A 13132-nucleotide genomic window follows, 5' to 3' on the forward strand; every position below is an offset into this window, starting at 1 on the left:
AAGTTTTCAAGGTCCGTATTGACGGTAATATTTCAAATTAGATATAAAGTTGGAACCTATTAAATACTATATAATGTAATCTTATAGTACTTGATTAACATATTACATTTTAAAAAATGTACGTGTTTTGAATAGGTAGAAACTTAATATTTTAATTGAGACAACCTCTACTTGCTTTAAAATCCTTCCCCGCAATGCCAAGACTTTGTGCATTTTCACATGCTTTAAACTCTTGCCTCTTGCCTCTATTAATGTACTCCAGAACATTTGCAACCACGTTTTCATATTTTCCTTTCATTTCTTCACACTGCGGAAGGATTCAATTTTGTTTCCTCCCAATAATTTCTCCCTCTGGTTACGGCCATTAACAAATCATCCACGGCTGATCAGGTGACCATAGAATTTTAATCTTCTTTTTCTAATGGTGTCTGTGATTTTTTTGTTACTAGATAGATTTACTGCATGCCATTTTTGCATATAGGTCCTAGAATTTTCGTGAGAATTTTCCTCTCTTGTTTTTCAATGGTTTTTTTTTTGTGTGATCTGCCACCAATTATCGGAGTTTCTGATGCATAAAGAGCTTCTGGTTTGACAACTGTGTTGTAGTGTCGTAATTTCACGTTTTGGGATATAGATTTTTTTGTTGCATCTGCTCCAGACAATTTTGTATGCTTTTTGTAATTTTGTAATTCTTCTTTGTTTTCTTGCTGATTTATCCCGTTTGGTTGTATAATTTCGCCTAGGTATTTTAATTTATCTACTTGGGAGATTTTCCCATATCTAGTGATTAGAGGATGGTTGTTAAATCCTGATTTTGTACCTTCCATATACTTTGCCTTTTCATATGAAATTTGCAGACCTGTTCTTGCCGCTATTTCATGAAGTTTTCGTACGGACTGGAGTGCTGCTTGTTTGTTGTTGGAGAGGATTGCCAAGTCATCTGCAAAGGCGAGGCAATCAAGGTGAATTTTTTTTTTTTGAGAAGTCTACCAATATTGATCTCTTTAGTTTCATTTTTCCATTCTTTAACCACTTTTTCCAGAACTAGATTCAATAGTAGTGGTGATAATCCATCGCCTTGTCTGACCCCTGTTGTAATTTTGAATGGCTCTGAAATTTCTCCTAAAAATTGAACTTTTGCTGTTGTGTCTGTTAGAGTTTGCTTGATCACTTCCCTTGTTCTTCTGTTGACTTGAAATTCCTTAAGTACGTTGAATAGAGTCTGTCGGTCTATTGAATCAGAAGTCAACAAAGGTAATTATTGTTTGTTTTGTTTTACGAGTTTGTAAAATACCTAGTTTTTAGATTTAAGATTTGTTCTGGGCATGACCTTCCTTTTCAAAACCCTGCCTGATATTTTCCAATGAGGTGGTCGGTTTGTTTTTTTAATCTATTCAGTAGGGCTTTAGAGAAAATTTTGTAGAAGACTGATAGTAAGGAAATCCCTCTGTAATTGTTTATATCTGATTTATCCTCTTTCTTGTGGAGTTGGTGAATTAGTGCATATTTCCAGTCTTCTGGAATTTTCTCAGTATTACAAATGTTCTGTATGATTTCTTGAATTGCGTAAGCCATTTTCTCACCACCTGTTTTCAACTTTTCAGCAATTATCCCATCTTCTCCTCGTGCTGTATTATCTTTCAATTCTTGAATTATTTGCTTGATTTCATCTAGAGTGGGAGGTTCTGAGTCTGTATTTGGTGTCGGTTTCTCAAAGATTAATTGGTTTTGTGGACTTTTGCAATTTCATAGACTTTTAAAGTAGTCTGCAAGACGTTTGCAGTTTTCTTTGTTATTTGTTTCATATGATCCATCTGGATGTTTGAAGCAAAGACTGGGCGCTTGGTAATTCTGGAGTTCTTTAAAATTCTGGTAGTAGTTTCTAGAGTTGTTTTTCTGGAAGTCTTGATCTATTTCCTTCAGACGAGTTTGATCTTGTTTTCGTTTTTCTGCTCTAATAATTTTGGATGTTTCCTTCTGTACTTTAAGGAATTCTTGCCATTTGATTTCAGATTTATGAGAGTTCCCTATTTGCTGTGTTCTAATACTCTTTTAAATAAAATGTTATTTGTTCGGGGCGTCGACCTATGTAGATCTTTTGCCCGTACTGGCACCATATGTTAGGAAACTGCATGTATTATATAATGGCGGAAGTGTAATGTGTTGAATGTGAGAAAAGGAATGTTAAGGACAACACAATCACCCAGTCCCCAGGCCAGGGGAATTAATCATTACAATCAAAAACCCCTGACCCAGCCGGGAGTCGAACCCGGGGTCGCCGGGTGACAGGCGGACGCGTTGCCCCCTACACCGCGGGGCTGGACTGTTCTAATACTTAGTTCTATTGCTTTGTCACATGTGTCGTTCTACCATCTGTGTTTCCATTTTCTAGGTGGTGTGCCAGTGTTCTGGGATGCCTTGCATACTATATTTTTTAGAGTATTCCAGTCTGAGGGGACATTTCATGGTAAATTTGCAAGGAAAATATCGGAATTTAATTTGAAAAATTCTGGGTCAGTTTTTGGCATTTTCGATGTTGTCATTTTGGACCTGTTAGGCTGAAACTTCACTATTACTAAGGACAAGTAATGAAATGAAATGGCGTATGGCTTTTAGTGCCGGGAGTGTCCGAGGACAAATTCAGCTTGCCAGATGCAGGTCTTTCGATTTGATGCCCGTAGGCAACCTGCACGTCATTATGAGGATGAAATGATGATGAAGACAACACATACACCCAGCCCCCGTGCCAGAGAAATTAATCAATGATGATTAAAATTCCCAACCCTGCCGGGAATCAAACCCGGGACCCCTGTGACCAAAGGCCAGCACGCTAACCATTTAGCCATGAAGGCGGACAAGGACAAGAAATGATCTGGATCTATAATTCCTTTTTTGACCTTAACATTCATGACTTCAATTTGGTTTTGCCTGGTGATGTCTACATGATCAATTTTAAACTCGCCTAGATATTGATTGGGGGATCTCCAGGTCACTTTCTTTCTGGGTAGGGCCAAGGAGTGGGTGTTTGTGCGGTCCCCTACATCCCTGTAACTCACATACCACACATAACACTTATTGTCCACCACAATAACACGCAGTTACCTACACATGTCAGGTGCTGCTCACCCTAATCGGAGGGTCTGCTTTACAAGGGCTGCATCCGGCTAGCAATAGCCACACGAAATTTAAAAAAGTAATGTGTTGATGTTTAAAGTAGCTATGAAGTGTTTTTGCTTCGGTGGAAGAGATTTGGGAAGCTCCGATTCATTCCCGTATGATGTTCTCGGTCCCTCAGAATCTGATGACCAAGATAAACTATTACTTGTACTAGGGCGTGTGGTAATTGTTTTGTCAACTGCCATTTCCATCATGCTGACAAGTTGAAGATAGTGGGGAGATTGATCAAAGTCTGTCTCAGGGATACAACTAAGGTTTTGAGCCTTAGAGGTTGCCTTGAGGTGTTTGCTGGCTGTTATTTTATGGCTTTAAGCCAACCCTCCTCCTTTATCCCGGGTTGTGACTGGCAACAGCAACCACAGAGCTACTCAATCCACCCAGTGGCAATTGCAGGTGGAATATTTTATTTATTTATTATTATTATTATTATTATTATTATTATTATTATTATTGTTATTATTATTATTATTATTATTATTATTATTATTTATTTTATTTTTTAAATTTTTTTTTTTTTCAGCGCTTATTGCAAGGTCTTAAATCCTGTCAACGTGTTACAGTTCAAATCAAGTTTTTTCCATGATGAAGGTTTTTCTTCTACAGAAGAAGTAATTTGAAAAGAAGAATAAAGGAGTCGGTTTGTAATTGATTTAGGGGACAGTAAACAAATAGCTGTTCATCATTTTATAGAGTAGTCTGTTGATATTACAAGTAACTAATCTCATTTTGGTCCGTATTGAAGATACAATAAGTAAAACACTTTCAAGATTAAAATTATTGTGTCCACCTTTTCAAGAAGCAAAATTTTTATCCGATCAACAATAGTTTCCAACATACATGCTTGAACCTTAATACATAACCATGCTTCTTTCTAAAGGAATATTCAAACTGATTCATACCCTAACATGAACGACTTTAACCAAGGTTCCGGTTTTGTAACAATTCTTACGACTCAGGCGACCATAACAATTGAAGAAACCCCAACTCACGCTGTGATAAATCTCTAGTCAATACAATTTGAGAAACCCCAATTCACGCTGTGATCAATCCAATCTGCAATTTGGATGTCTAGTCATTATAAAATAAATTAATTCATTGTTCGTAAATTCTGGCAATGTTAATGTATATATTGTACATACTGTACATATTGTAAACTATGTAAAAAGCATAAGACCATTGTATTTAGTATTAAGTTAAGTTTACTATTAAGTTCCGATGTTTATAGTTTTAATTCTTGACCTTAAGATTTAGTATTAGGCTGAAGATGAACATAACTAGGGCGAAACATGTCCCTAACTGGTGTTTTTAATTCATGTAGATTTTAATTACGAAAAAATATATTCGTATTGAAAAGGTGGACACAATCATTTTAATCTTGAAAGTGTTTTACTTAATCTGTTGACGTACATAAGAACAGCAATGATAGTGACATCTGCAGAATCTTCAATTTAAAGCTAATGTCAACACACTTCTTGGCCCTACCCAAAATGAAAATGACCTGGAGATCCCCCAATCAGTATCTAGGCGAGTTTGTCAGAGCTTATGATGTCTCGTCAAGACATTAATGTTGAACTTTACCATAGCGACATTATTCTTAAATGAGTCTTTCTTTCATTTTCAGTTCTCATTTCTAATATTTCAAAACATGATAAAGTATTCTTGGTTTGCTGTGAAACTGCTGAGTTTGTAGTACCCAGAAACAAAAAATAAAATTTGTAAGAAACATTGGAACAATGTAGTGCTTTCCAATGTGCATGGTGTCAAAAAGACTTGTTTTTTGAACATTCCATCACTACTGGTCATTGTTGCTTTACTTTCATCCCTTAAAATCTGTAGTCTTTAAAACACACAGCAAAAGACTCCAACTACCAGACATGAGAAATATAAGTAACAGTGGTGTTACATTTCTGCGAGGCTTGACAGACAGAGAGATGTAGATAGGATTTATTCTGGAATTGTTTTTGTGAAAGAGCATGCTAGTGAACTAGGTGAACTTCTCACTCTGCTTGAGGGGTCCTAGAATCCACCTTCACATTTGCTTTATGCCAAACTTGAAAGCTTAGATGCTGATTTTGGGACGTTATTTTGAAGCGACAGATAATGCCTTAGCTTAGAATGTGCTACAAGCAAGGATTTGTTTGTAAAAGCAGCCCAGTCTGATAGAAGCAAGCTTGCTACACTTAAAGGTCAGCGATCCTAATCGCCAAATCTTTGAAGTCATAGCACAGATGTTTTATCCTGGACACGTGGTTTTGAACAATGATGAAGAAACCAATATTCAAAAACATCCAGGCTTTACAAACATTCCACGTCATGAAATAAGGAGGGGCTTTAATTCTTTCAAGAAAATTATTGAATCTCAGTTAAAACAAAATGAGAAGTGTGTTGTAGTACATGCCTTGACTATCGGCATAGAAACATGGTGACTTCATTGCGCAGTGAGAAACCACTGCAATCAGCCACCCGAGTATTAGCGGGAAGACCATACCTCATGGGGTTAGGAGGAAATGCCAACCCAGAACCCTGAACATCTGCGGTTGTCCCTCTTCAGTTAACAACTGTAGTTGTAAATCGGAGCTTGCTCCACCCAAGGTTAACTACCTTCGAAAGTCAACCATGGAAATGTCTTTTAGGAAAAGAAATCCACTGTTTTGTTCAAGAAAGCAGGAGAAGGCTACACCGGATTTGGTGGGTAGCCACCTAGAAGGCGTCAACAGGTCGGAGTGTTGGCAATCGCCCATTGTTATGCCAGCACATAAGAACAGGATCAAACAAGTTCAGATCAACTACATTGCAACTCTTAATATTAATTCTCTACTTAAAGCAGGAAAACTAAAGAACTTGACGGGCGAATTAGATAAACAGAAAGTTTTAGTAGCAGGACTCCAGGAGATGAGGAATACTACAGAAGAACCGTTCGAATCTCAAGGCTACAGAATTTACAACGGTAAACCTGGACTAAGGATTATGAAACAATGTCCCCAGTTTGGAACTGGGTTTGTAATCAATGTATAAATAATAGATTCGATAGTCAACTTTCAAGCTATCTCACCTTGATTTGCAACTTTGAGTTTAACCCGTAGCGGACAATTTTTTTCTTATGTAGTCCTGTACAGTAGAATTCCGCTGTAACAAACACAGTATAATGAAATTTTCAGAATAACGAATTTTTTTTGGTCCCTTCCTTTTTCGCTATTTGTTGTGTGTTAAAATATTTCATTTTAACGAACTTCGTAGTTTCAGTTTAACAAATTAAAATTGAGCTATTTTCTTTACCAATATGACCATATTTTCTCAAATTAAAACTAAAATTCATCCTGTTTTATGACCAACATTTTTCTTGTTACATTATTTCGTTATTCAGACGATATGATTGCCATTTTCCATATATGCACCGTACACGATCGAGAAGGCAATCGCTTTTGTGTAACCAATATGCTTCGCCCATCATCTAGTGTAAGACGTCACTCTATTGGCTGAGTAGGAGTGCCAAGTTTGTAATCCACCAATGAACGCGACGGTTTCATCGCATCATGCATTGCATGTTTTTTCTTCGTATTTAATTATAAAGCAACTTAAAGAACGTGGCTGGATTCGGTCTGCTGAGTATTAAATAACAAAATTTTATTTTACATGAAAATAAGGTGGGCACCGTGTTTCCGGGGTACTAAACAATGTTCTCGGTTCAAAATGGGACCTCTGGCAGCGTGTATGATGTGTATATTCAAACGTTAGAGAAGACATGTATTTTATTATGCAAAACAGAGTTTGAAGTTTCTTCATGTCCTTTTTAGTTCTAGAAGTTTTTATGTCTTATGACTGGTTACGTTATTTTAACGACATACTTTTTTAACCAATAGTAAAATGTTTTCTTATTAATTGTAACTGTTACTTCAAGACTCAGTGGATGTTCAGCAAGAAAATCTTTTATACAAATAATCTTACGAAATAAGGAAATATGCTCTCGGACTTTTAAGATAGTGAGATATTAGTTTTTGTCCTCGGCTCAATTGATCTGCTCACATATTATTCAACTCTTTTAGATTCAGAGGACTCTTGTCAAGAGGATGTATATACGAAGTTTTAAGGCAATTGGTGCTATATTTTTAGGTTTAGGTTATAAGTTAATGTTTACGATCATATTTTTAATTAAGTCATGTCTAATTATGTAAAATTGTGAACACTTTATGCATTGTTTTTGTAACCTTGTCATTGTATGTTTTTCTAATTTTATGGCTGATGATGATGCACACCAGCATCGAAACCAGTCCTAAGAACAATAAAATGTTATAAATGATTTTGTAACATTGTATGGTATTGAATAGGTGGGCCTTTCTTGTTCTCATTAGACTAAATCAAAAGTCAAGTTCAGAGGGGAATTCTCTGAGCCATTCATCATAAAAACAGGTTTAAGACAGGGAGATTACTTGTCACCACTGCTGTTCAACAGTGCCTTGGAATATATAATGAGAGAATGGTACAATATTAACCCAAAGAACATCTGAATTGGTAATAATAATGTTATTTGTTTTACGTCCCACTAACTACTCTTTTACGGTTTTTGGAGACGCCGAGGTGCCGGAATTTAGTCCCGCAGGAGTTCTTTTACGTGCTAGTAAATCTACTGACATGAGGCTGACGTATTTGAGCACCTTCAAATACCACCGGACTGAGCCAGGATCAAACCTGCCAAGTTGGGGCCAGAAGGCCAGCGCCTTAACCGTCTGAGCCACTCAGCCCGGCCATCTGAATTGGAAGACCCAAAGCAACATAAGTGTAAATTGCCTAGGATTTGCTGATGACCCTGCTCTCTTGTCCAACAATATTCAGGAAAGCAGACAAGTTATATAACTGCAGGAAATAGCACAGAAAGTTGGTCTTGGAATATCTTTTGAAAAGACAGTAATCATGTTAACTGACCCACCATTCATAAACAAAATTGTCATAGGAAACCAAGAAATCAAAATTGTAGACGAATTTAAATATCTGGGAGCAATCATAACATATAACCTCAATGAAAAGCCAACATGGCATAGCAGAATAAATAAATTGACCAGAGCACAATATGTCACTAAGAATACCTACAACAAATAGCAACAAAATTAAAGCACTGCAAAACAGTCACTCAACCAGAAATAACATACACAAGTGAAATCATCTTCAAAACAACTAACACTGCACAAATAGACAAGATACTCCAGATAGAGAGAAGAATAATTAGAACGTGCATCAACAAATCATATCAAAAAGATGGACACTGGAGAGTAGCTTCTAAAGAAACAGTCTACAAGGAAATAGAACCAGTAATGAGCACTATCAGGAAGAAACACATTTCATTTTTTGGACATCTAATCAGTACACCAGAGAAGAGGATCATCAGGAGAATAATAGAAAAATTATGGAATAGTAAGTGCAGCATTAAGTGGATTACAGAAATCAACGAAGATATGCATGAACTACAAATTACATTGGAAGACCTAAGAAACAAAACCAACAAAATCAGGAAACTCACAGACAAACAAACCAGACTACAAACCAGAATCAACAATCAGACAATAGGAAGGGTGATTTCCGATGAAGAAAGAAAGATAAAATCCGAGAGAATGAAGAAGTACTGGGCTGACAGGAAACTGAAAAATTCTTTGTATAAAGCTGGCTAGAGTGATCCAATGAAGGCCATAAAATAATAAATAAATAAATAAATAAATAAATAAATAAATAAATAAATAAATAAATAAATAAATAAATAAATAAATAAATAAATAAATAAAACATGCCTTGACTGCTGTTCAATATGAACATGAAAATTTTGCCAAGAGTTCTTTAGATATATTGTGGACACCAACAAGCAATGTGGACAGTGAGCGTGTTTTGTCGCATTACAGTCTAGTTGTTACAGACAGAAGGTGTAACTTGAAAGAGTGCAATGCAGAGTTATTTACAACACTTTCATTTGAACATTAAATTGTGTCTTAAGTGAAATGAGGGTTTAATGTGTATTTCAACAATAGAATGTTGTATAATTACCACACCTCCCAAATTTCTCGAGTAAAATGATCTAATTTTCTTGTTTAATAATTATAAAATTCTTGAACTAGAAGCAAAAATTTAGCTATTGTGTGTGTTATAAAACTTACTCGGTAAGTAGCATTGTCAGCATGGCAGCATATGCATCCAGCTGAACCTGGCAATACTTCCTCGTACAGTCATACCTGGACCTACATTTATTATTTATAAAAAACCTGGCCATTCTGCCTGGAACTCTGTCCGCCCTAGTACCTCCCCTCACAGCCACCTAGCGCTAGCATTCAGCCTACTTGAAGCACCTAGGCTGCAGTCAGCTATCGCAACGTGCTGTACTTAATATAATGTAACAAACAATGTGGATAGTGAGCTTGGGCCGATGACCTAGATGTTAGGCCCCTTTAAACAACAAGCAACGACAGAGAACGTGCTTTATCAAACCACAGTGCAGTTGTTACAGTCAGAAAGTGTAACTTGAAAGAGTGCAAGACAGAGTTATTTGCAACACATTAACTTTTCTGTAGGCCTAAAATGTAAAAGTCAAGACAAATGTGTCGCCAATGAAGTCATAGATTCTGTAAGTATCCTGGAAAAATAGATGCTAATTTTCTAAAAATGGATGCTAAATAGGGAAAAAGATAAATGCTAATTTAAAGGAAAATAGATGCAAAATTTTCAGTTCCATATTTGTGTCTAATTTGAAACACAAGGAGAAGGCAGGACTTTCATGATCAATTAATTATGATAGTGAGATAAATTTTGGATCGTTATGCAACAGTCTGAAGTCAATTTCTCTTCCAAGTCCACCAGGTACTGGTTTCGGAAGATTTGTTTCCATGTTCTATCAATGTATTTCAGTCTTACTCAAATAAGAAAGAGCCAAGATTTTACAGTTGAAATGTATCTAGTTTACTTTTGATGAAGATTTCACACTATGATAAACTATCCATAATAATATATTTTGTTTACAGCTTATAATAGTTGGTAATGTAAAGTGTTCATTTCTTTTGTACAGGAGCAGCTCATACAAGATCTTATAAAAAACAGTGAAATGCGAGCTTCAGCTAAACAGAGATTTCGAAGGAAGAGGAGTAAGCTTGAAGGAGAGTACTATAAAACGTGTTCCCAGATAGCCCAGGCTGAACATGCATTAATGCTCACAGATGACAATGACTTCAGTGGGGAAAAAGAGAGGCAAAGGAAGGAAATTGAAAAATATAGAAGTGTAGCTGAGCATTATGAGAAGCGTCTAAAAGATATTGAGATGATGAAACATATTGCTGGCAATAGTGCAAGAAAGTGAGTTAACTCTAGATTACATTCTACTGAACTTGATTCTTTAGAGACTTCAGGAATAGAGTAAGAAGACTATCCACAGCATATTGAACTTCCTGGAATATAATTTGTACTAGTGGATTGTATACAGTCAACTTAATAAAATTAATCTACAGAATTATCACTATTAAAACATCAGTTAGATCAGGGCTTGGAAGTCATAGCCTACATACCTTAAGGCAGTCATATACAATTAGTGCTCCAAGTAATATGCACTGCATGGGAGTACATTTGATGAGGGATGTGAAACCAAACCATGGACAATGTAATATGTGAGGAAAATTTTGCTAAGAAATTTGAATGCATGGTATATTCATTTTTTATCTCAGCTCTCAGCGGGCTTATTTGCTATGCACCCATAATGTGTTACACCAATAAAATAGTCCAGACCAATAATATAGTCCAACAACAATGGTATACACTAACCCAAGTTCCTTGAATCTCTTGAAAAAATAAAAATAAAAAAATATGTAGATGTTAACATGAAGAATTATATTTAATTTTGCATTTCCACGTGCAAAGAATAACACCGAGATGTATCAAGATTTGTACGCATAATTGATCTTTTAAATTTATAAATTTGCAAGTAAAATGACGTATTACAATCCACTAATATGAAACATATTCTAAACTGTTCAAAAGTTCTAGAGTTGAAGAATTTATTCCATCGCATGTATTTTTGTCGACATTGAATAGCCATTATTTCATCATTTGATGTCTACTCATTGCATAAAATAATATAATTATTACTACTGAAATTATGTCTGTAGATAAATTCTAGTTGGCAAGAGCTGCTTTGCCATGTAGATTTTTCTTTCTATTATGTGCTTGATCACACAAATCAATGTTGAATCAATTGTACCACCCCTTAACACTAAATATGTACCATATACCCACTGAGGATCCTCAAGAACCATCGTCATAGCTGCTTTCTTCCCAAACCTAGCCACAAACAAGTAGAAATACAAGCACCAATTCTGATACACGTGTTATCAGATCGACTTCCCTTAAAAAAATTTCAAGCCTCTAATGCAGGGCCTCTCATGGTTCATGCACCGGTGCATAGTTCGGCACAAGATGCATAAGATGGCTTCACTAGGTTGACCAGAGTGCAGATCCCCCACTCCTCAATTTTGAGCAATAGCTCTGTCTCTCTCTTTCCCTATGCCTGTCTCTCTCACTCAGCCATCCTAGCCGAGTTGAGCCAAGCTTAAGCCGAGTCGCCCCGAGACAAAACACTGATCCTTACCGAGCCGAGTCGAACTAATGCACGGTGCACAGAGCCTCTGCACCTCGTTTCGCATGCATGAGCTTTAGAGCGCTTGAGTGGCCCTGCTCTAATGAATCAACACCAAAAATAATTGCTGTTGTTTTGTGAGCTTGTGGAGTGATGAAGTTTCACTCATTAAAACTTCTGGGTAGGAAGTATGAACGTTAACATTGCATTATTGTTCTCATATTTTGCTCTCTCTTGTTTGGTATTTGGTAGCCAATAAATCTGCATGTGATATGTAACAATTTTGGGTACAAGTATATATCTTTCACCGGGAGAGTTGGCCGTGTGCGTAGAGGCGCGCGGCTGTGAGCTTGCATCCGGGAGATAGTAGGTTCGAATCCCACTGTCGGCAGCCCTAAAGATGATTTTCTGTGGTTTTCCATTTTCACACCAGGCAAATGCTGGGGCCGTACCTTAATTAAGGCCACGGCCGCTTCCTTCCAACTCCTAGGCCTATCCTATCCCATCGTCGCCATAAGACCTATCTGTGTCGGTGCGATGTAAAGCCCCTAGCAAAAAAAAAAGTACATATCTTTCATTGCCAAAAAAGTCCTATCTTAAAGGAGTCCACAACACAAAAACATATATTCTGTAGTTAATTGATGTAAGATGGGAGTTTAATAACAGTGCCCTTAATCCAATGCCTCTGTGTTCAACCATTCTCAAGTTACGTTGAGAAGTAGTAACTGCTCGTGATGTCGCTATGCTTTTGAAAGTACATGTTAGCCTTGACACTGTACTTAATCGGGCGGTCTTTTCCCGCACTCCATCTACTGCTGCGTGTTTTGTTGCCATTGTTAATGGGCTTATTTTGACTTGTAATGGAAGTAAATAAAATTCGCCCATATCAATTTGAGCCACAACGAATGATGTTTGCTGATGCCCATTCAGGTAGCGATCTTGACATGGATATACTAAACACTACAGGCTGAGTTGGCACGTGCTTTTGGTGTAAATGTCTTGAGTATACAGTCATGGATAGGACTGAAGAAAGTGTATGCTATTTTAAATTCGACAATATAAAAACAGTAATCACAGGAATTTATGTGTATAACTAGAAATCCCTTGTTTTGACAATGACAAGGCGTGACTTGAGCTTAGAAACAATGACAGGGCTGAGAAACTTTTACTGCCATCTTTAAATCCATCAATTAGAACTCAGCGTTTTGTTTGTTACAGAGTATCATTTGCTGTCAACACCATAAGGAACACATTTCTGGAAACCGTTGTCACCTATGTGAGCTTCAGGCTGTAAATTAAAATTTGATGTGCTTCAGGCGAGGCTATATTGTAAGATGTCTTTGTTGTTCATCTTCTTCC

General features: G+C 36.7%; 1 protein-coding gene across 1 annotated transcript in view; it reads left to right on the forward strand.

Moving 5' to 3' along the window:
* The window catches only part of cos (kinesin-like protein costa), a 248599-nt gene that overhangs the window by 90215 nt on the left and 145252 nt on the right, over positions 1 to 13132 (forward strand). Inside the window, exon 8 of the mRNA XM_068225849.1 lies at positions 10217 to 10500. Coding sequence (XP_068081950.1) covers positions 10217 to 10500 — 284 coding nt within the window. The remainder of the gene's footprint in view (positions 1 to 10216; positions 10501 to 13132) is intronic.

The sequence above is a fragment of the Anabrus simplex genome, chromosome 2, assembly GCF_040414725.1.
Source record: "Anabrus simplex isolate iqAnaSimp1 chromosome 2, ASM4041472v1, whole genome shotgun sequence".
Classification (NCBI taxonomy): Eukaryota; Metazoa; Arthropoda; class Insecta; order Orthoptera; family Tettigoniidae; genus Anabrus; species Anabrus simplex.